At 30.1% G+C, this 24,185-nt stretch overlaps 1 protein-coding gene across 3 annotated transcripts in view; it reads left to right on the top strand.

The window, feature by feature from the left end:
- Positions 1–24,185, top strand: part of LOC119684041 (protein unc-13 homolog A) — a 60,928-nt gene that overhangs the window by 12,404 nt on the left and 24,339 nt on the right. The window contains exons 1-5 of one of the 3 annotated variants that reach the window (XM_038097979.1): positions 1,387–1,554; positions 2,946–3,052; positions 6,107–6,248; positions 7,375–7,699; positions 11,894–12,166. In XM_038097979.1, coding sequence (XP_037953907.1) covers positions 1,496–1,554; positions 2,946–3,052; positions 6,107–6,248; positions 7,375–7,699; positions 11,894–12,166 — 906 coding nt within the window. In that variant the 5' untranslated portion in view covers positions 1,387–1,495. Of the gene's footprint in view, positions 1–1,386; positions 1,555–2,117; positions 2,225–2,945; positions 3,053–6,106; positions 6,249–7,374; positions 7,700–11,893; positions 12,167–24,185 lie in introns of those variants that run through there. The other 2 variants (XM_038097978.1, XM_038097981.1) reach the window with 2 other exon arrangements.

Here is a 24,185-nt window from a genome sequence, read left to right as displayed (position 1 = left end):
ATATATATATTTTTAAAGATTAAAGTTTTAGCAAAAACAATTAAATATAATTGTCTATGAAAACTCAATTAATTTGCTTCTCTTAGCTACCATGTTATAGTCGTTAGTTGTGCTCATAAGTTTGCAGCTCACATCGCGAAACATTTCTATCATATTTCGTCTTTCCCCTTTACGCAATTGCATTCATAAATTTCTGTCATAAGTGTATAAGTGTTGAATGTATAACAATTCAACATGTTGACTTGCCGAAGCGGTTAGATGTGCGGCTAAAGTTTGCAGTTCACCATACATTTCTTTCAAATTTCGTCTCTCCCCTTTTAGCTGTTGCTCCAGCGAATAATAGTCGCTTTGTGTGCGGAGTAGCTGACCGCACAGTTATAGGCTGCAAGTGATTTCGATTTTGTTTTATCACTACATAAACATGTATGGTTCTAAGTACAAACTCTTTTGTTTGAAAAAAGTTGTTTCGATGTTATAAGAAGTATGTGTAAAGTTGTGTTTATTCCAGATTGATATAATATTCAACTTATATATATATTTTATTAATTTAATTTATTTAATATGTTATTTTGTTAATGAAATTGTAAATATTATATTGTAAATATATTATTGCCTAATGTAATATAGTTATTATTAATAAAACATCTTATATATTTCAATTTATCATTTTTAATTTAAGTGGTAAATGTAAAAACAGCATTGTAGAAGGGCCGCACATCCTTCCAGATAGGGCACGCGTCGCCACTGCAACAGAGATATATATGATTTTATTTGATTTGTTTTATTTGAGACTAAATCAGCTTTTTAGACCAGGATGATAGTTTTTGATCTTTCTGAAATATTAAAATGGATGAGAGAAATTAATTTATATGTGATAAAGACGCTATAGAAGAATTAAAAATAGATGAGAAATTAATTTATATGTGATAAAGACGCTATAGAAGAATTAAAAATTATTTAACAATTTTAATATATGCTGATGATATTAAGGCTCGATTTCACTTGATGGAACTAAATACATACAGTCTTTGTGTAAATTGTGTAAATTGAATTCAATACTTAAGAAGTTAAGATGTACTTTCTAAAATAGATATTCTTAATATTCTAAATGGTTTGGACACATTTGCAGAAGTATCTTACACACGCTACGAAGTACAGGCAGAAGTGATAAGTGGATTTGATTTTTAATCTAAATTAAAATTAATATTAAAATTAAAAATTTTGTTTGTCTCAAAACCGATCAACGACAGCGCGTATGTCAAGATTGTGTTGAATAAAGAATATTAAAAAACAATATTGAAAAAAAAATTATATATACATTTTTATATATTGGTGTGTATGTATTCTATAAGTATGTATATATTAAAACTGTCCAAGTTTTGACGTACCTTCACAGATAAACAATTTCTGATTAATTTTTTTGATATATTTAGGGGCTGCAGAAAAAAGTTCAAAGCACGGAGCAGAGGATAAAGCCAATTCAATTATAACAGCCATGAAGGACCGAATGAAACAGCGAGAGAGGGAGAAACCGGAAATTTTTGAACTTATAAGGTAAGTAGGAAAAACTAGAATTCTTAATGAAAGTTATATTTATTTTATTTTGTTCAATTATGTTTTTAATATATATTAACAATTTCATTTGATTTTAAACTAATGAAATTTGTTCCGAGTACCTTATGAACTTTGCACAAAAAAATCAAGGAAATACCTATTCATATAACTACGAAGCGCATTACTTTGATTCTATTGCATATTATAAAATCAATGGACTATTATGGGATAAATATAGGAGATATGTATATATACTTAGGCATAATAATACAGTAACTGTTCTATTTCGATATTATGATACCGAAATTTTTTGTTTGTTGATTGTCAAAGCCTTGTGCTGGCAGAAGTCAGATCAAATTATTTTATAGATATATATAGATAAATAAACTCTTAGGCTATTTACATAGTTTCGTTTAAGCTAAGCTCAACTGTTCAATTAACCCAATAACATGAATTTAAGAATAAATACAAAGGATATGCAGAGAATTTTAAATATATTTATAATAAAACAAAATACCATATATAAAAAATAAATTAAATAAATGTTATAAAATAATGTTCAGAGCGGTATTCAGCATTGAAGACAAAAGTCATACTGGGCATATGAAGGCCGTAAAGCAAAGCGTTCTGGATGGTACAAGCAAATGGTCGGCGAAAATAGCAATAACAGGTTTGATTACAAATCTAAATATACAATAAAATATTTACTTAGTTAAATAATTCTATTCACACAATAATTTGTAAAATTGTTTATTTAATTTATGTACGTAATATTTTACTATATGGAGCTTGTTTCATTAAATATATGTACATTTTGGGTATGTAAGTGTGCGTGTTTAAGAATGCTTCTTAGACATATGTTCTTCGTTACTCGTTGTGTGTATGTATGTGTGTTATTTTGTATACAATTTGTATGTAAGCATGAATGTATATACATACACTGACAAAATTAAGTACAGTTTGCTGTGTACTAATAGTAAGTGTTTAATATTGAGTAAATACTTATATATTTTTTAAGATTTATCAAATACATGTATAAAAGTAAAAAAATATCAAAAAAAAATATTTAATTGAATAAATTCAATACAGTTGCTAATAAATTTAGCAAACACTTATAACGATTAACAAATTGATACATATACATATATGGCCGACACTTCCCACTCTTTTTTATGACGTATAGATTTGATGTTCGTTTCATTTTTCAAGATAAGTTTTGTATGACTTTAGGATCTAAGTCAGCTGTAGATGAAATAATATAACGGAGATATTAAAATCATTTAAAAACTGCGCCATTTTTCTTAATTTATATGGTTCTTTCACGAATTTATTTTTAAAGATTCCAATGAAATTAGAAAAAAGTGATCTACTATTGCTCTTATTTTTTAAAGGATGACATTTGGTGTGGATCCAGATACACACATAGATTCATTAGAACAAGCCGAATGTGCGACCGTTGAAGGCACATCAAAATGGTCATGCAAATTAACAATAACAGGTATTCATGGAAAACATTATGTTCCGTTTTATACCCCCTTTTTCTATATATACTTATTGTTATTATTTTTATTTTCAATTGCGTTATATTATATTTTTACTTACTTCCGCGTCTATCTACCATTCAAGGAAGTTATTAAAATGTTTGAGGAAATTAAAACAAGGATGCACATTTTAATTATTATTTCAATTTTTTAATATGTCAATTGCACATAAGTCGAAAAACTTATAAAGAAAATGCAATTTTTACAGTTTTTATTGTAAGTTTTACCCTGATATAGAGCTGATTGTATATTTTCTTAAGATAATCATGCCCAATTTTTCTCACAAAAACATAATTTTGTCAACTGCACTAGATGTAGTGGTAGAACTCATATAACCATTCAATTTAGAGTTGAATGGTTCATAAAAATTCACACTTAATGTTCGCAAATACTTTAATGTTTTACAGGTGAACAATACTTTAATGTGCAGCTCCAAATACCTATAAACAAATTTTGTTGTCCATTTCCATGATTTTTACCACATGTACATACATTGTATATAAGTTATCAATCAAATTTTAATAAATTTGTTTATTGCACATTCACTAAGATACATTATTTTATTATAAATATATTATGGCTACATTTTTTCAATTGAAAAGAAAGCTACTATTGGTCAAGTGTTATATCTTTGGCTATAAAAAATACCAAACATAAAAAATTTTCATTGCAGAAAATATCTGAACAAAGATATGCAACATTAATTAAACTAATCTCGTAAAAACAAATTAGTTCAAAATTAACACGTAAAAAAGTAATTATTAAAATTACTTTATTTTCTTAAATACATGTAACTTAATTTTTGATATACTAATTTTATCTTAAATATTTATCATATTAATACTATTATTATATTTTCAATTGCTATTTTTAAAATCTCAGAAACTTCCAAAATCTAAAATATGTGCTTCCCCTTGAGATTTAGAACTAGAAATGCAGTATCTGAAAGTTATTCGTTTTCTGCAACGACAATATTAAATTTGGCTTTAATGTATAGATTTTCAGTTATTGAATCTTGTTATTCAATATAATCTGTTTGTAATTCATTTACGTAGTGGAATCCATTTTTATCTATTGTGAAAAAAAAGATCTTTAGTTCCAAATATTTATTTATTCGATAAATGAAAAGTTAAAGTTGTTATATCTAATTTTTAAAATTAAGCACTTTTCCTAAAAAAACAAAAACAATAGGAATCTAAAAGGATGTATTAATTCATTACATAATTCAGTATCGAAATAATTCGGATTAAGTAATTTTTCACTGGTTTAGAGAAAACTCTGGTTTATGAAGAAACTAAAAATGAAAATAAACACCTAAGAAAACTTGTTAGTCTTTTAAAAAAAAATAAAATTTGTTAGTTTCAATTTAATATATTCGCTTAAACTAATTAAAGTACTTGCGGACTTAAAGTAGTATTACAGCTCGTTTAAAATTAATTTATTGCTTCTTTTCTGTACAGTATAAACTACTCTTTGATGAACCAATAAATCTTTCGCGCTAGCATCCTTAATTTGAAGTCCTAAAACTACATTTGTATTAGAATTTAAGGAAGTATTTTAAGTTACATTTTCACAGATTGTAAATCAAACACTTAAACTTCGAATAAATGTTTTTTTGTCATAATATTGAAGAAATAATAATAATTAACCCGCATTAGCTTGAGTTTCTTTCTATTTGGGTGTAAATTTCAAAAAATAATTTTATTTTATTACATAGTTTTATTTCACTTATTATTTGCCATGCAGTTTTTATTGAGTTCATTATTGAGTGATATATTTAAAATTTTTTTTGGATTCTTATCCGAGCTCGATGGTTTTTTTAACGTGATTGAAATTGTATATAATTTTTTTATATTTTGTATAAAGTACTAATCTTCTTGCAGCTAAAAAACAATTTAAACGAAATGCTAAGCTTTCCTTTTATTTCGTATTTATTTTCCTTAATTTGTAATTAGATTTTTCTTCCTAAATTCAATGTGTATCTAGTATTCTAGCTGTTATTCACTTCCTGTATTGTGTGGAAAATGTGTTATGTCCATTAGTATGTATATCGTTACACCTCCAACCAAGCACAGAATATTCAAACACAAAATTTGTATGTGTGCACACGTTTGACACCGTCCATGTTTATATGCACCTATGCTTTCGCATCGGTGATTACGTATACTGACATTAGTATTAATTCTATAACTTTTTAAGAAGAATTAATACTTGAACACCAACATATAAATCACATACCGATCATGCAATGCGATTTTTTTAATGTTTTAAATTTAACGACAAACACATATATTAACTATGAAGATAGCCAATGCAGACTATTGGCTGTATGTATCACAAGTTCAATATTTGCATTGTAACCGTTTTAAAATTAGTAAATTCAATTACAATTGAAATTCGTTTAATATATGTGTTTGTCTTCAATGTATATTTCTACAAATACTTGCAAACTACTATATATACAATATGACAAAATATTTTTTAGTTTTTTCTTTTTATCTAATTTTACTTAGCTAAATTTTACTGTGAAATGTATAAAATTGTTGGCAATTATTTGTAATATTGTTTGTAAATACACACCAAAAGAAAATTAAAAAAATGCATATAAATAAAGACTTCCGTTTTTTTCTCTTCTTCTTTCTTCCTTGAATTCTTCCTAAAATAAAAATAATATGACGATAATTATAACATAATATAAAACTAAATATCAATATATGAACTGCTGGCGGTTATGTTCGTTTCTTATCAAAAATTACACAACCAAAATAATTTGAAACCCATGAACTCATTTTTTCTGCCTTTTCTTACATTTTCCTTTTATTAACGCACTATTTTGGACAATCAATAAATATAACACATCCTTTGAAATATATACACGAATATACACGAACATACACGAACATAATTGAACTGTATTGCACATTCCACATTGCACAATTGCACGAAATGCATATTTTTGATAATGAAACGAAATAAATTGAATAAACGCTGCTGCTACGAAATGACTGCAGTGATCTGTGCTCAAGGCCTGATAGCGAAGGATAAAAGCGGTACCAGTGATCCCTATGTGACTGTGCAGGTTAGCAAGGTGAAAAAACGTACACGCACAATGCCGCAGGAGTTAAATCCTGTGTGGAATGAGAAGTTTCACTTGTGAGTATCATTAACAGTTCTCATAAATGACTTAACTCTTTCTCAATGTCTTGATTCTTCGAACTTTAAAAATTTGTTAATTTATACATATATATATATTAAGAATTGGTCAAAAAGTTCACGAGGCTATATGTTGAACATTTTCTAATTATTATATTTGGTATTGAAAACATTAAATTTTGAATTTTATATTTTGTGGTGAATATTTTAACACATATTTTCTAAATGATTTAGATGAACATGTTTAACATTAATTATAATAAAGACAATGAACTTTTTGAATTATTTCTTTCTAATACGTGATTGGTTTTAACAATATTAATCCCTTTTGTACTTTTTACTTTTTCTTTTATATTGTTTAAACACCTAACATATATCCCATAAATCCATTTGTATTGGTTTAATGCTTCATTTAACATAGTTTAATTGCTATAGGAATCTCATTTTGATCAGATCATTATGTCCGAAATTATGTTTGGCGAATAAACGTTATTCGATACGAAATGAAACAGATCGATTTGCAACGTTCCAAGAACAAATATTTATTGTGTAATAGTTGAATATACATATGTATATGGTTAAAGCATTGCTTGCTTCTTTGTCAATTAAGTTTAGTTGAAAGGTGTGTACCGAAACCCTTACAGATGGATTTACAAAAAATGTTCCTGACGACAAAGTAATATGTATTTTGATAAATAATTTAAAGCTCCGAATTTATTCTAGTTTATCATTTTATTTTCTGTATTCAATTCCTACTAATTTTCACAATTTAGTTTAGGTTAAAAAATTTATAATCGCAGGAGAATGAGCGAAAAACTTGCTGAATCCTAGCAGAACTAAAATTTCTTATGAACACAAATTTATTTACTAATTTTATTTCACTTTTCATTCTTTATAATTTATTTTGAGTTCAGTTGTGAACACAACGCTATAATAGATATAAAGCTTTAGTTATTTATTTTATATAATCACAGTTAAACGTAGGCATTAGTTTCAAACATGTTTGTGTGGATAAGCAGAGTGCATGTTGGATGAGTGTATTTGTTTAGTTTGAGTTCTACAATACATATGTATATAAGAAAGTAATATTAATAACTTATAATTAAAAAATGGACAATGCTATTAGTGAATGTCACAACTCATCAGACCGCATTAAAGTACGTGTTTGGGACGAAGATAATGATTTAAAATCGAAACTTCGTCAAAAATTGACGCGTGAATCTGACGACTTTCTCGGACAAACCATAATAGAGGTTCGAACGTTATCGGGTGAAATGGATGTCTGGTATAATTTAGAAAAGCGTACTGATAAGTCGGCAGTGTCGGGAGCTATTCGTTTGCATATATCAGTTGAAATAAAAGGCGAAGAAAAAGTGGCACCGTACCATGTGCAATATACATGTCTACATGAAAATCTATTTCACTATCTATGTGAAGAAAATATAGGAATGGTAAGTGAACTTTCTAATAAATTTTTATTCTTACTTTGCAACGTAAAAATGCAGTCAATTTAAATTTATTTATGCAAGACATTAATGTGCTTTACATAGAGGCAATTAGATTAACTTTTGATTCAATATTCAAATAAATCTGAAAAGTGTTTTGAAGTTGTTGAATTCAAGTGAAACTGCAGACAAATAATATACAGATTGCTAATGCAGAACAAAAAAATGACTCCCATGATTTCATAGCAGCCAGCTCAAGTATCTACTAAAAGCACAAATGAGCTTTGGATTGTAGAACAATTAAGGTATACAAAAATTGCGTATAACACAAGGATCTTAAGTGTTCGAAACATAAAAAAATGGTTGAATGTACGTATAAGGGGGTGTGTGATATAGTATAGAAATTGTTGCTATATTTTCTATCCATATTGTTAGTTTGAATGCTTGTGTCATTTAAATGAAGACGATTTTCTGTTTTGAATTCTTAAGCTTCAGGAATTTTACTGCATCGAGACGAAAGGGCAATCTGTGAAGTGCAATTTTTTATTTTTATATTTACAAAATTTTGTTTTTTTTTGGATAATGAGGAAATAGAGAGAAAAAAGCGTTCGACGATAGTCAGAGACGAAAAAGAGTTGTTTGGTGTTGAGTGGGCGAACAAATCCCACTAACATTTTCTATTCTTCATTCTTATTGCACGCTTGCTACATGATTCCATTTACAAGGGTAGGTGAGGCAATATTAGGCCTTTTCGGTGGCTCGCAAGTACGGCAAAAAACAGCAAGTTGCTGGCCTATGCAGGCCTATACTGGCCGCAATGTACGCAAAACAACAACACTATTTTCTCTACTTCGGCCAGCATAGCTATGCTGGCCAACCACATCGGCCAGTAATAAAAAAAATGTTACCAAATCAATAAGCAAACTATTGTGAACCTTCATTGAAAATTCCAACGAATAGTGCAATCAAATGTCAAAAATTGAGGAAATAAAAATTCAAACAGAATTCAAAAATTTGAAAAATCTTGAAAAGTAACGAAAAAATAATAAGAATGTAGAAATCATAAGTATTAAGCACATTGAATTTTTTTATGTTAGTTATTACCAAGTAACATTTATTTTATTTCATTTAATTTGTAGTTTACATGCGTAAAAAATTTTTTTATAGAAATACACGTAAGTAAAACGTTGCTTTCTTCTCCCAACAATGACAGTACCTACAAAAATTTACTTATCTTAGTGTTTTATTTTTAAATTTCCAATATTCTTACCATTCCTTTTAATTCCTTGTTCATTTTAATTTTATAATATTTTTATAAAAATATATTTGATTTATATGCACATATACAAGATTTGCTGTTTGTCAAAACAAAACATTTGACAGATTGCAACAGTGATGCCAATGACTCGCGTGACCAACATAGGCCAACATGCATTTTTTGCCGTACTTGCGAGCCACCGAAAAGGCCTATTACTGAAGTTAATGCATAGTTTTTATTTTTGTATATATTTTTTGTAAAAGATATGATTGACTTTGTGTGCATGCAATGCACAAGTTCTTCCAAATTATTATAAATTTGATTTAGGATGAAATTTTTTACTAGTTTCATACATATATATGAGGTTTCTCTATAATGGGGTGCGTAAGCACTAGCAGTAGCGCAACCATAATTGTTGATAGTTTAAATGATATTAACATGTTCGGTAGTGAAAGCAATACTGTGCCCTATAGTACCAATGATATAATGATGTATATTAATTGACACTATGTTATTTAATATCTTATTATGTTTCATATTTTAATATATATAATTAAATAAACGTTCAAGTTTTTCTAACTATTAATTAAATAAATCATATAAAATTTAATTATTAACGAAATCTTATAGTAAACCTGCAATAAGAATGACTCAGCACCTGTTTTTCGTCTATGACTATCGTCAAACGCCTATTCCTTTCTATTTCCTCATTATCTAAAAAGAAACAAAATTTTGTCTCGACACAGCTAAATTGCTGAAGCATAAGAAGACAAAACAGAAAATCGTCTTCATATAAATGACACAAGCATTCAAACTAACAATATGGATAGAAAATATAGCAACAATTTCTATACTATATCACACACCCCCTTATACGTACATTCAACCATTTTTTTATGTTTCGAACACTTAAGATCCTTGTGTTATACGCAATTTTTGTATACCTTAATTGTTCTACAATCCAAAGCTCATATGTATGTGCTTTTAGTAGATACTTGAGCTGGCTGCTATGAAATCATGGGAGTCATTTTTTTGTTCTGCATTTGCAATCTCTATATTTTTGATCTGTGACTACACATACTAACCCTCTATTCTGTGGACCTGACAAATTTATCAAGTATTGACCATCAATTAAGATTTTAATCAAGCAAAAAGGTTTTTGCTATTTTGTGCAAATCGTAATAAATTTCAATGCTCAAGTACCTAATGCTTTTGACCACACTATGGTGAAAAATGTTTTATATACTAAAATTAAAAATAGAGTGTGGACTAGTTATTATGTTCATATTACGCCTTATTACTTTAATTTTTTTATTTCGTTATTTGCTACTTGAAACTATTTTTATATTTATACAATTCTTTAATAAATAATTATGAAATCATTAATAATGACATTTAGAATTTATTAAAATTACTTCATGAAATGAATTAAAATTTATTTTATAACTATTGTTATATTTTTATACTTTAATAAATAACTATATATTCAGTCAAATATGTTATTTAGAATTTTATTATACATACAAATAATAATTTTATACTAACAATTCAACAGCGTTTTAAATGTTAAGAGCATTTGTCAACTTGACAATTTATTAAGAAAAAAGCTTGTTTTGGGCAAAGAATATCAAAACCTTGACGATGGTGAATTTATCAAGTACACAGAATACGGGGTAAATGTTTATAAAGTTTTTAGCTTTTATTTTATTTGAATGTTTTTGTTATTTGATTAGGTTAGAAAGCATTGTTAGGTTAATGGTAGTATGACCACATTAAGAGTAAGAAGCGTTTTATGAAACAAAAATTATGTCGGGCATGAAAAATGTGTGTATAATGTGGTATTAACTTTTCATAAGTTAATAATAAGTAATAAGTTGTCGTTGTTATACTATATTCTTATGAGATATATACAAAAACTGTACACTGAGGTTACATCCTATAAGACAAAATATGCAAAATTATTAAATAAAGTTAAGATAAATTTGAAAGCAACACACACTTCTAAAATGTATGCTTATTAATATCAATTTTTCAAATTTTTGAGTCTTAACTTTTTTATAATATGGTTCAAAAATTTCAAGATTTCCTCTTCACTTTCATTGGATTTTTCACTTACATATGTATTCTTTATGAGCCAACTTATTTTGCCGCTTAACATTAAACAGTATTGTCCATTTAATTGCTTCTACCATTGCAAGCAAAATGTTTTATTTTTAAATTTTTCGAAATACATAAAATCTTCTCGTTTAAACTTAAAATATTTAAAAACTATCTTATTAAGTCAATGTACAAAATTTAAAACAATAAGAAAACTCATTTTTATGTCCTCACAGCCAGAGCATGAGCATGAACAACGCGTGAGCAATGCATGAGCATCAGCTGTTTATCATACTGATGCGCGTGAGCAAATTTATAACAAAATAACTTTTCTTGCTCATGGGTATCACCTTCTGTAATTGGATTCACTCATGTGCGCGTGGGATAGGTGAAGAAAACGACCTGCGTGCTATGATCAGAAATGACTTTTACATGGCGTAGGCAAATATAAATATGGTGTAAATATAACTAGACACATTAGAAAAAGGAAAAATTTATGTAATATTCTTGTTAAATAAAGTGCCTTATAAGATAAAGAAATTCTTAATATCTTGAAACACACGTTATTACCATATTTTTGTTCCAACACATAGTAAAGACCAAAAGTCTTTCTTCTAATATATGGATTTTATACGATCAGTTAAGTTTTTTGAAAGTTCTTTTAAGACTGTTTTTCTGTGCTGTTTTTTTTAAGTTAATATTCACTTAAATCAGATAGTATTTATGCCCTTTGTTAAAACTGGTGAAATGATAAATGTAGTTAGCTAGTGACAATACCATTGTTAATGTATTTTTATAGATATTCTTTTTATCACCAAAATAATTTTTATTTGTTCGTAAAATAGGTGAAATTACCACAACAAAAAGGGGATGATGCCTGGAAGCTTTATTTTGATGAAATACCGGAAGAAATAGTTGACGAGTTTGCAATGCGCTATGGAATTGAAAACATATATCAAGCAATGACACATTTTCATTGCTTGTCGGCAAAGTATTTGTGTCCAGGAGTACCAGCAGTTATGAGTACACTTCTAGCAAATATTAATGCGTATTATGCCCACACAACGGCATCTTCAGCGGTGTCTGCTAGTGACCGGTTTGCTGCAAGTAATTTTGGAGTAAGTTTGATTTTTTCAAAAAGCCTAACAAATTAATATGCATTCCGTAATAATATGATTCATATACCATCAAAAAATTTAAGTAAAATAATATTATCTACTACTTATCGCCTTAGTAACTTCAGTGTTATAACATAATTAAAAATAATTTATAATTATATATTTTGGTACATACATTTATGTACATAACTGATATACATATATATATCAGTTATTAAGAACTTCATATTGTTCAATTTTTTATAAAACTTCACCGGTGATTAATATACATACATATAAGCATATATATACATATGGTATATGATAGGCTTGAAAATGCAATTGGCAAGTACGCATAAAAATAAACATTTCAATATTTTTTAAGATACAGCGTTTCAGAGGAATCCTGACTACCTGATTAAGCTTTCAATAAGCTTAATCAATATCAAAAAATTGATATTCTTAAAATTTTTGTATCAATTTTGCTGAAAAAGTGATTTTTCTCAAAATATTCGCTTAATTTCTTTATGATAATATTTTGTACATTATTACCTTTTTATCTTTCAAAAATATGTTGCAAAAGTGGTTCTCTTCTATCAGGTGACTCAAAGTGTGACAAAACAAAAATAAGCCGATCTAAATTCGATATTTTCGGAACCAGTAGAGATATTGATATGAAATTCTCCTAAAATATAGTTTTTGAGATGACCTTTTAAATCTAATTGGAGCCCAATCGGTCTACCGGAACCTCCCGAAATTTTTGCCCAAACATGGGGCATTTAATATGATTCGAATAATAGCCTTGTTGTTGATGATTGTTTTAGTGAATTAATTCCATGTGTTTGTTCAGTTTACCAGAACTAACCAGATTCTTTTCTTGTTTGAGAGGTGTGGTCATTTTGAATAAGTTATTTATAAATTTACCAAGAAAAATTTCTCATAATAGCAGTTGTTTTCTATTAGTTTGCTTCAACTTTTTTGTCCGGTAATATAATACCTCGGAATTGAACCTTATTTGCATAAAACATGCATTTTTCATACTGTTTTTAAACTTTTCTATGAATGTTTTTTGTTCTAGGCTGGTAACTTGTTAATAAATGTTATGTTCTTTTTTTTACTGCCCTTATATTGACGCGTTTTGAATTAGTGTTTGTTTGAACATATCCAAACAGTTCTCAAAATGAGCGACACATTGTTGTTTTAGGTCAATTATCAGGAAAACATATAATAACTACATATATACCAATGATAAAGAAAAGACAGCAAGTAGACTGAAGAAGAAGACTTCCTGTTGACATATTTCATAATAATGTAATCGCAGTTGTAAGTGGTCATTTAATGATTTAATATATACTATTATTAATTAAATTGTTAATTTATTATAAAGTATCTTAAGTGATCACTTAATTAAATGAAACCCATTTACCAATTTATAAAATGTATTAAGGACGTGTGCGAGTTAGGCTAAGTTGATGCTAAACCAAATGGGAGATTTTTTAGGATTTTTTGCACTGCACACATTTAGCCATTTATCAACACGTATCGACACATCACTACATTATCGGCACAACTTAGTATTTCCCTCATTTAGAACGCAACTTATCCTAACTCGCACACGACCTAAGTATCCAACTATAATTGTGATTAGAAATATAAATATATATTATATATGTAAACAATTTTAAATAGTACCCATATATCTTTCAATACTAATTCGATTGTATCAAACGATCCCTGTAGTAACTTCGCTAGTTACACATAAATACAGTTCTATATTATTTCGTATCACTTTATTATTTCATTACAATACAACACACACTAATTGTTAATCTTCCACCCAACGCTATCTTGCCGCCCTTTTCTCTCTGACAGCTGCTCTTCTTCCGTGTTGTACAACGTACGTTTACTACCAGTGTTGTACTACGTCCGTTTACTACAGTCCTCCCCTTTTAATATTGTTGGTAGTCTTGATGCCAACGTGGCGCAAGCCCCTTTGTAGCCCTTTGAGATCGTCTTAACTCTTTGTAACGTGTTATAGTCGACATTTCCTGATTGCTATTAACATCATCATTGGAATTAGTCTGTTGCTCGATAGCAGGGGATAGAATCTCTTCCGGTACATAAGTTCGATTTGGAACAATGAATGGTTCAACTGTATGCGTGAATTCTGGAACTTCAAACAGTTCATTTAGTACGTTTTTTGTATAACGATACTTCAGCTGGTTTACATGTGCTTTAATAACGCGCTCATTACTTTCCTGGTCAATTTTGACTTCATAATTGACTACTCCAAGTTTTTTTATGATTACAGCAGGTATCCAAGTCCATTTATTGTTATTGGAATGAAGTTTATAGTAAACGTTATCTACAATGCTGAACTGCTTTAATTTTGTCTCTTGCTGATTACTTTGTTTTTCTAATTCGCCTTCCGGTTTTTGCTGTTTAATGCAGTCAAGACGAATTTTCATTTTTCTGCCATTTAGGAGCTCAGATGGTGATTTCATACCGAGATTGTAGGATGGTGTGTATCGATAACAAGTGAGGAATTCGTTGAGCTTTCTGTCGATACTTCCCTTTGCCTTCTTAAGTCCTGATTTGAGTAGGTCAACGAACCGTTCTGCTTGGCCATTTGATTGTGGACTGTATGGAGCTGTAGATATGTGATTAATTCCTTGGAAATCGCAAAAATTTTTGAATTCCTGCGAGATGAATTGCGGAGCATTATCACTAACAATCGTGTCACAAAGGCCGTGTTGCGCAAAAGCTTTCTCAATGAACTCAATAGTTTTAGCTGCTGTAGTAGTTGAAGTTTTGAATATTTCTGGCCATTTACTGAAAGCGTCTATGATAACAAGGAAGTAATTGCCATCGATTGGACCAGCGTAGTCAATATGAATTCGTTTCCATGGTGCAGAAGGAATTTTCCACTGTTGAGGAGTACATTTCATTGGACTTTTTGAGGCTGTAGCGCATGTGTCACAAGTTTTGACCACATGTTCGATATCAAGATTAATGTTTGGCCAAAAAACTTCTTAGCAGCAAAAAGTTTCATACGACACTCACCTGGATGTCCATTATGGAGATCTTCAAGGACTTGCTGGTGGTAAATTTTGGGAATAACAATTCTCTCACCAAAGAAAATACTCTGTTGTTGGATCGTAAGATGATGTCGATGCTGGAAAAATGCCGCTACTTCATTATCTGTGATTTGTTTTCTCTTTTGAGGCCAGCAGTCATTTTGAATGTAGAACGTGACCTTATTGAGAGTATGGCAGGCTTTGGTTGCTGTTTGAATATTAGTGAAAGTGATTGGAAGTTTGGTGGCTGTTTCTACCGCAAAACAATTGATTTTCAGGTCCTCGTCTTCTTCTAATTGTATAGATGCTATGACGGTATCTTCATCAGGTTTTACATGGTTTGCGATTAGTCGAGAAATAATATCGGCATATCCAAAGCTGTCAGTATTTATGTATTCAATAGAGAAGTCGTATGACAGAATAGTGGTTGCATAACGTTGCAGGTGAGCTGCTGTAAACAACGGGATGCCATTTTTCGGGTTGAATATAGCAAGAAGTGGCTTGTGGTCGATATGAATGGTAAAGCGACGACCAGAAATGTAATAGTGACATTTTTTTAATCCAAACACGAGAGCTCGAGCTTCCTTGTGCATTTGAGGATACTTCCGCTCCGCTGCATTGAATGTAGCTGAGTAGTGCATAATTGGGTGAAGCGTTCCGTCATTAAATTGATGCATGAGAACTGCACCCATACCGTATTCTGAAGCATCAGTAGCTAAAATTATTTTCTTTGCTGGATCGAAGTGCGTGAGACATAGATCAGAAGCTAAAACATTTTTAATCTTGTTGAATGCTTCATTATGATGTTGTTTCCACTCAAACTTCTTATCTTTTTTTAAAAGTTCATCTAAAGGACCGCGAAGGCTTTTCATACTTTTAATGAATTTCCCATAATAATTTACAGCTCCTAAAAATGCTCGTGTTTGTTGCAAATTTGTTGGTGGTGGGAGATCTTGGATTGATCGAAGTTTCCCTGGATGTGGTCTGATACCATATTGATCTACCGTGTGTCCGCAGAACTCGACAGATGTTTCTCCAAACTTACATTTCTCGAAGCGAAGTTTGAATCCATAATCCTGAATACGCTCTAAGGTTTTAAACAGTTGAATTTTGTGGTCTTCTTCATTAATTCCCGAACAGATCATATCATCAATAAACCCAATGATATTGGTTCCGCTAAGCATTGTGTCAACAATCTGTTGAAAAATGCCAGGGGCTGTTTTAACACCTTGCTGCAGTCTAAGTACTTTAAATAAGCCGAGGTGAGTATTGATAGCCATCAGTTTTTGAGATTCTTGGTCCACTGGAATCTGGAAAAATGCATCTGATAGGTCAATTGTGCTAAAGACTTTCTTATTAGCGAGTTTGGAGAATATTTGGTCAAGCGTTGGAAGAGGATATTTATTTGGCTCTAGACCGTCATTTAGACCTGTAGAATAATCGGCACATATACGAATTTTTCCATTCTTCTTTCTTACAACTACGATTGGCGCCGCTGACTGTGAGTATTCAATTGGTGAAATTACTCCAAGATGTTGAAGACGTTCAAGTTCTGCCGAAACTATGGGAGCTGCTGCATATGGAACTGGTCGAGCGTTACGATAAACGGGTCGCGCTCCTTCTTTTAGCCTCAGAGTCGCTTGGGTCTTCGTACAGCAGCCAAGGTCATTAGAAAAGAGAGACGGAAATCTAGCCTTTATTTCATCGTTTAACTTATCGCAACTAGTTAGTTGGATTGCTTTGCAAAAGGAACTGATAGGCACTGACCATAAGTCAAATGTCGTTATCCAATCAATTCCAAACACGTTCAACTTAAGTGGTGTGACATAACACACATCATATTCCTCTCTTCCATTTAGGTTCACAACACAAGCAAAGCTGCCAAGAAGAGGAATTACATTTCCAGAAACATCGCCAGCTTTTTTATTAGTAGTTTGTAGGGTTGGCTGGCCAAGTTTGGTCCAGTTCGATTTGAAAATAATTGTTATGTCCGACCCGGTATCAAGTTGGAGTTTAATTGTAGATCCATTGAGATTTGGTCTGACATACCTACGATGCTGCTGCGTTCTGTTAGTTTCGTCAATTTTCTTTACACATGATGTGTCAGGTTGAGATTTTTTTTCCGCAACTTGATTGGCTTCATATTGCAGTAACCATTTTTGTGGCCAATAGTTTTACATGCTGAACATAACACCAACATGGCGTTGGTGGTTTCGAAGATTCGTCTTTTGTTGAAGAATTTGATAGTAATGATTCATTTTTGCGTTGATATCGATGGTGAATTGTAAAAACTTCTGAACTTGAAGATGGCTGGACAACAGTGTATTTGTCTTGCTTCAGACAGATTATACGTTCAGCTTCATTAGTGAGGTCTTGAAGTGTTAAGTGCATGAAGGCATCCTTTTGCGCCTGTGTCTGAAGTGCACCAAACTGTGTTGATTCATTGTCGAGTCTTGCAAGGAGTTTCTCAAGTATTAACGAATCGTGTGAACTCTTCAAGCCATTAACAAAGATTTGTGCTTTAAACTCATCGGGAGTGCAATTAACGATGTCAAATTTTTCACAATGTTTGTTGACACGAGCTGCGTACAGAGCAAAGTCTTCGTAATCCTGTTTTGAAATTGTAAGACATTTTTGGCGCTGAGAAAATTTTGATTGGCGATATCCGAAAATAGACGAGAGTTTGGCAACCGTTTGCATAAGTGTAAGCTCATGGGGTTCCTTTGGTAAGATTGAGTTTGCATATTGCTCGAAATCCAAATTTTTTAATTTGCTAGTGAGCAATCGAACCTTAGTCGGCTCAGTGAGATGTGCTGCTTCTATAGCGAAAACTGATTTATAACGCTTGTACCATGATTCAAATGTAACATTATTTTCAGGATCATAGCAAAACTCCAGCATTGAGTCAGATAGATTCCTGAATGTTGACGAAACTGCTTCTGTAGTTGAAGAAGGCGCATCAATTTGTTGTTGTGTCCGCGACAACCGAAGCTCCTCAAGCAAAGCGTCATTTGATTTTTGCACAGCTTGCAACAACAAATTAAACTGTTCCGCATTCATGTTAGCTTTATCCTCGTCGCCAATGTAGTAACTTCGCTAGTTACACATAAATACAGTTCTATATTATTTCGCATCACTTTATTATTTCATTACAATACAACACACACTAATTGTTAATCTTCCACCCAACGCTATCTTGCCGCCCTTTTCTCTCTGACAGCTGCTCTTCTTCCGTGTTGTACAACGTACGTTTACTACCAGTGTTGTACTACGTCCGTTTACTACAATCCCTTTTTTTGAAAGTGATATTTCCCGCTACTTTTTTTTAAAACAGTTATGTAATTCGAAAAGCCATTCAATTCCATATTTTTAAAAAGTGATATATTATATGAAGGGTTCATTTATACATTAGAAATTTTATTCCTTTAATTTGATATAAAAATGCTATCTTAAAAATAAAGCTTTAGGAATATTTTTAGCAACTAATGGCTGAGTTTACTTCTTGAGATACTTTACTCTTACGTTCTTCGCCTGAATAATTTTGAAAAAAATGTTCACTTTGTTCTCCAAATAAGAAGTGCAGTCATTAACGTTCTTAATGATAGCTGCCTGAATATAGCAGACTCTAGCCCCTCATCAAGTGTCCGCATAGAGCAATTTAATCAAATAACCTTATTCCAAATTTTTTATCAAAGTTAAGCTTAATATCTTTTGTCGGAATTTAGGAATAGAATTAGCTTCAGACTCATAATTTTTATGTATTCTCTATATATTTGTTTCCAAACAGGTTGATTGGAATTTTGGTTGATTTTTATTTATTTCATTATTTAATAATGTTGTGTACGAGTATGGCATCTCTAATGTTGAAGGTTTCCAAAAATTATTTTCTCGCAGACTTACCATCGGTTTCCATCGGCTTTTACAGGGAAATGCCGTGTAAAAGGCTGATTCATATCGAGGTATGTGTGCACTTAAATAATTGACTTAGTATTATTTAGTACTATTTTACGTGCTGTCACCTCGGTTGATTGTGCAAAACAAATCTTTTTGCGTCAATATATACACGTATATTCAGACAAGGTTTAGGAAAAATGAGGAACTATTTACAAAAGTCAGAAAAGTAAATTTGATTTTACTTGTAATTCGTAAAAAACTGCTTTGCAAAAAAAGTGTATATCACTAAAAAAATTGTTATTATTAGTTACATAAATAAAAGTAAATAATCATTTATTGATACTTCTCTGCCCTCATAATTTTCTACTAACTTGAACTAGACTATGGCACAGGTATTGTGGTTATGTTAATCCAAATTATCCCGTAGCAGTTGGATAATAACTGTTCTGTAGTATTGGATATTATTAAAGTCTTTCGTAACAGATGCTATAACAGAGTTACCATAATTACATTAAACATTAATTAGATTAAACGATTAAACGGACTTGTCGTTAGGTGGAAATGCAACATCGTTGTAAAGTCCTTCATTGGATATCAGTTAGTAATAAATATTTTTGTGATACATTTTCAAGAATTGTCGGCATAAAACTATCAACACGAATCTTTGCGTAACTCCACAGCAAATGTCTAACGGCTGAAAATCCCCTGACATTGGTACCCAATTTACATCACCAAAAGATGATAATGCAATCTCCGGAAACTTCTCTCAATACAAAGCTAAAGCATGATGTGTTCTGTGGCTTAGACATATTCATGTTGAAAACATATATGTGCTGTCAAATCTTGATCATGAAATATACTCTCTATAGTTTATAGTTTTTTATTTAACATACTCAATGTGATATCCATAAAGTTATCACCGCGTTTTTATTTGATTCTAATTCGATGTCTAACGCGTATCCTTTCGCTATCGGACTCACATGATTTAATATGAGTTACTGAATCTTGTTAGTTGTTACAATTTGTAATTTAGTATAGGTTTTTCTAGATTAATTTTTCCTTTCCGCAGAAAGTTTTCACTTATGTAATTGTTTTTTATACATTTAACACTTCTTCGCCTGACTTTTATTTTTTATAATAAATGCATTAACCGAATAAGTGATTCGGATTTTTTAACAAAAAGTTTTTAAATTTGGCTTGTATGACTGGTATTTTCATTTCATTTTTTAATGAAATAAGTTCAAACATAATAACACGAACTTGGATAACTTTATCCAATTGTGCCTACTTCTTCGATGACGTAATATATTATTGCCCAATATATTTGATTTCAATTGGGTGATTCTGACCAAAACTCCGCCGCTAATCTGTTGCATTTAACATTTTTGTAGTATAATTACTATATCGATATACTATATTATATTAAGGGTATTAATCTAAGCACATAAATTTATCAAATATTTAAATTTATACGTTTAAATACACAGTTATATGAACGCAATTAGTGAATTATTTTTGTAAATTTATCAATCAGCTGTCAATATTTATGACAGCACAAAATGCAATACTCAACAACACAATTCTTCAACCAAATGTTTAGCCAATATCATTGCAATGCTAAATATTTTGTAGACTTTGTCAATTTGCTGAATTGCTATCAATAACTTATAAAATAATATGCCGAAATTGAGCAAAATGTCCAAACTAAAAAGTATTTACAAAGATGTTTTTGTAAATTTATGCGATAAATTTATTCGGTAAAATTTTCGTGTAAATTTATAAGATTGTGTAAACTATTTTTCATACAAGGTTTGACAACTTACAAAGTAGATAAATCTATACGTTTATAAGGATTATAACGATTATAAGGCATTCATCAGTTTAAATGGGTACCCTTATTCTAACAAAATGTATGTCACAAAATATTTATAAGATTTTGTTAGAATTGTATATTATTGTGGTACAGTAGAATCTCGAAAAAGTTAACTGAAATGTTTCAAGCGTAATCAACTTTTTTGAATTAATAATTTTACCAAGCGATTTTTAAAATTCAGAATCAAAAAAAAAAAAGATACAAAAGTAAGCACAAATTTTTTTTGATATTACTCGCTAAACTTAATTCAATGACTTTGATTTCATTGTTACGAAAGGAAAACTTAAATTTAATTTGTACTGGTTGGATTAAAAGAGCAGTTGAGAGTTGTTTGTTTTTTTTCTTTTATGTAATAGCTCGACCCGTTTCGTGCGCATACTGACAAGGTCTACCACCTGATTTGCATCGTTTTTGTTTCCGTACCATTTTATCAAGGTATTGATGCTTTCAACTGCTTCCGAGAAACTCACTTTCTGTTTTTGAATATCTTGCTTGGTCATTGATCCATCGTTATCAGACACCTCGAAATGTTCGTTATCTTCGTAATTTGATTCCTGTTTCAATTTCAAATATCGTCAATACTGATGTCAATATTATCACTCACTTTCGACATTAACAATTATTTGATTTAATTAATTTAGACCATGGACTGTCGTCTTCATTATCGTATTGATCATCATCCTTCTTTTTTATCATATTTCAATCAGAACGTTTTTTTGTGCGACAATGTTGCATAACAATTTAGTTCGATATTCTAACTTGACCAATCCTATTGGATTTTACTCCATCGGCTGCAAAACCGCTGTTACGTTAGGTGGTAGAAGCATTGCTACAATGATTCCATCATCAGACTTTTGCATGTCAATTGGTTTATGTGCAGTGCAGTTGTCAATCAGCAACAATGCCTTTGGTTGCAAATTAAAATTTGCGACTTGTTTGAATAGGAGTATTCCAATAGGTTATTTTATCAAATTATAAAAAAATATATGAAAATGGCAACACTGACATCATATTTTTGACGTTTGGATTTCGTATGTTGTGATATGTATACATGATTTGTGTATAAAAAAACTGCATGAATTGCGAAATTACAGAATAAACAAAAAACTTACTATTATCCTAAAAAATATCGATTTACTTAAACTTGTTTATACGAATAGTGACAATTACAACAGTTTTCAAATCCCTTAAAGGAACGTGGATTTGTAGATTTAACAATTACCAACGGATTCAACTTGTGCGAACCATTTGCATTTGTACACAACAAAAATGTGATTCCTTCCTTTGTTGTTTTTCGGCCCAGTACAGTCTTTTCGTTTACTGTAACAAATGTTTTATCCGTTAAAAAACGATAAAATAGTCAAAATTCTTTTGAAATAGAGATGTCCATTTTATCAATTTTTGCTGGTAAATTATGAATGAATGGTGTTATTTTTGATGTATCGCTTCAAAGAATTTCCCCACAAATTTTAAGAAGACGAATACTGTGTCGTGTTTTAAAATTTGCCAGCCATCCATCACTTGCATTCAATTTTTTAGCAGGATGCAGTATAGCAAATTCGAGCTTTGCTGTTGATTTTAAAATTGGATCAGTCACTGCACAATTTTATGGACCAACGACAGTGAAGTTTGCCTCAAGATTATCATATTCTGGTTTATGGAGTGATTTCTTGTATTTTCATATATTTATATTTTCATATCAAATATTTGTTTTCCCATTCAATCTCAACCTATTAGAAAACTCATTTCTCACCGCACTTTACACTTTTTAAAGCTACTTCGGTAGCTCGCAAGTGTGGCATATACTGGCTGAAATGTTCGCAAAACAACAATACGATTTTGTTTATCTAATCTAGTAGTTGTGAAGTGGCTAAACATTTCAGCCAGTAAAGAAAAAAGTGTCACCAACGAAATAAGAGAACTATTGTGAACCTCCATTGGAAACTCCAACGTATATTGCAATCATATGTCAAAAATCATATGTAAACAACAAACAAAATTTCAATGTTTTATTTTGAAATTTCATACATTCTTACCATTCTGTTAAATTTTGTATTTATTTTAACATTCAATTTTATATTATTTTATATTAATTATTGTGTTTCCAAATAAAGCTGTAGTTTCTAAGCTTGTTCTAATCAACAAAAGCACGGCAAGTGCTTTGGTAAGTGTCACTAATTAAAAAAAAGTTACAAAAAAAAGACTGGACTTTGAGCATTGAAAGTTTGTGGAAAACACGATTAAGACCACTTCTAAGACCATTGATGATGAGTACTTATCAACAGGGACCGTAACAGTTATCATAAAAAAAATAAAAATCATCTTATAACTGTTATCATTTGCATTTTAAAATAAAAATCAAAAAATAATAATTAAATTTGATTTTTATTATATTCATTAAAAATAATTATTATTATATGCCTTTTATTTTTTCGCGCAGAAATAACTCTTAAAATTTGCTTCTTATTTTAAAACGCACAAATAACTGGTATACTTGCGTTATATAATATAAAAAGCAAGAGTATCGCGCAAATTCTGCGCGATATTTTTAAAATGAAAATATAAAATGCAATTTTCATACAAGGTAGTTTTTGCAATTCCATAGAAAATGTTTGAAAAGGTTGGTGCAGGTAAAGATTTAGTTCAGTTTTTTTGTTTTTGTATTTTGCATTTATATTTTGTATTTACATTCGTATTTTGTAGGAGAACAAATTTGTATGTAAAATACAAAAACAAAAAACTGAACTAAATCTTTACCTACACCAACCTTTTCAAACATTTTCTATGGAATTGCAAAAACAACTACCTTGTATGAAAATTGCATTTTATATTTTCATTTTAAAAATATCGCGCAGAATTTGCGCGATACTCTTGCTTTTTATATTATATAACGCAAGTATACCAGTTATTTGTGCGTTTTAAAATAAGAAGCAAATTTTAAGAGTTATTTCTGCGCGAAAAAAATAAAAAGCATATAATAATTATTATTTTTGATGAATATAATAAAAATCAAATTTAATTATTATTTTTTGAGTTTTATTTTAAAAAGCTCATATATAAAAAGCATGCATAATATTAAGGATAAAAGTTATTAGAATGATAACTATTTACTTAAATAAGAGTTTAGACAACTTTTTGTTGCTGCTTTTTTTCATAAAAAATTTTAAAATAACTGTTATTTTCGGTCCCTGATTAT

This window comes from Teleopsis dalmanni, chromosome 2, assembly GCF_002237135.1.
Source record: "Teleopsis dalmanni isolate 2A chromosome 2, ASM223713v2, whole genome shotgun sequence".
In the NCBI taxonomy this organism is placed as follows: Eukaryota; Metazoa; Arthropoda; class Insecta; order Diptera; family Diopsidae; genus Teleopsis; species Teleopsis dalmanni.
This window is presented reverse-complemented; position numbering and strand designations above follow the sequence as displayed.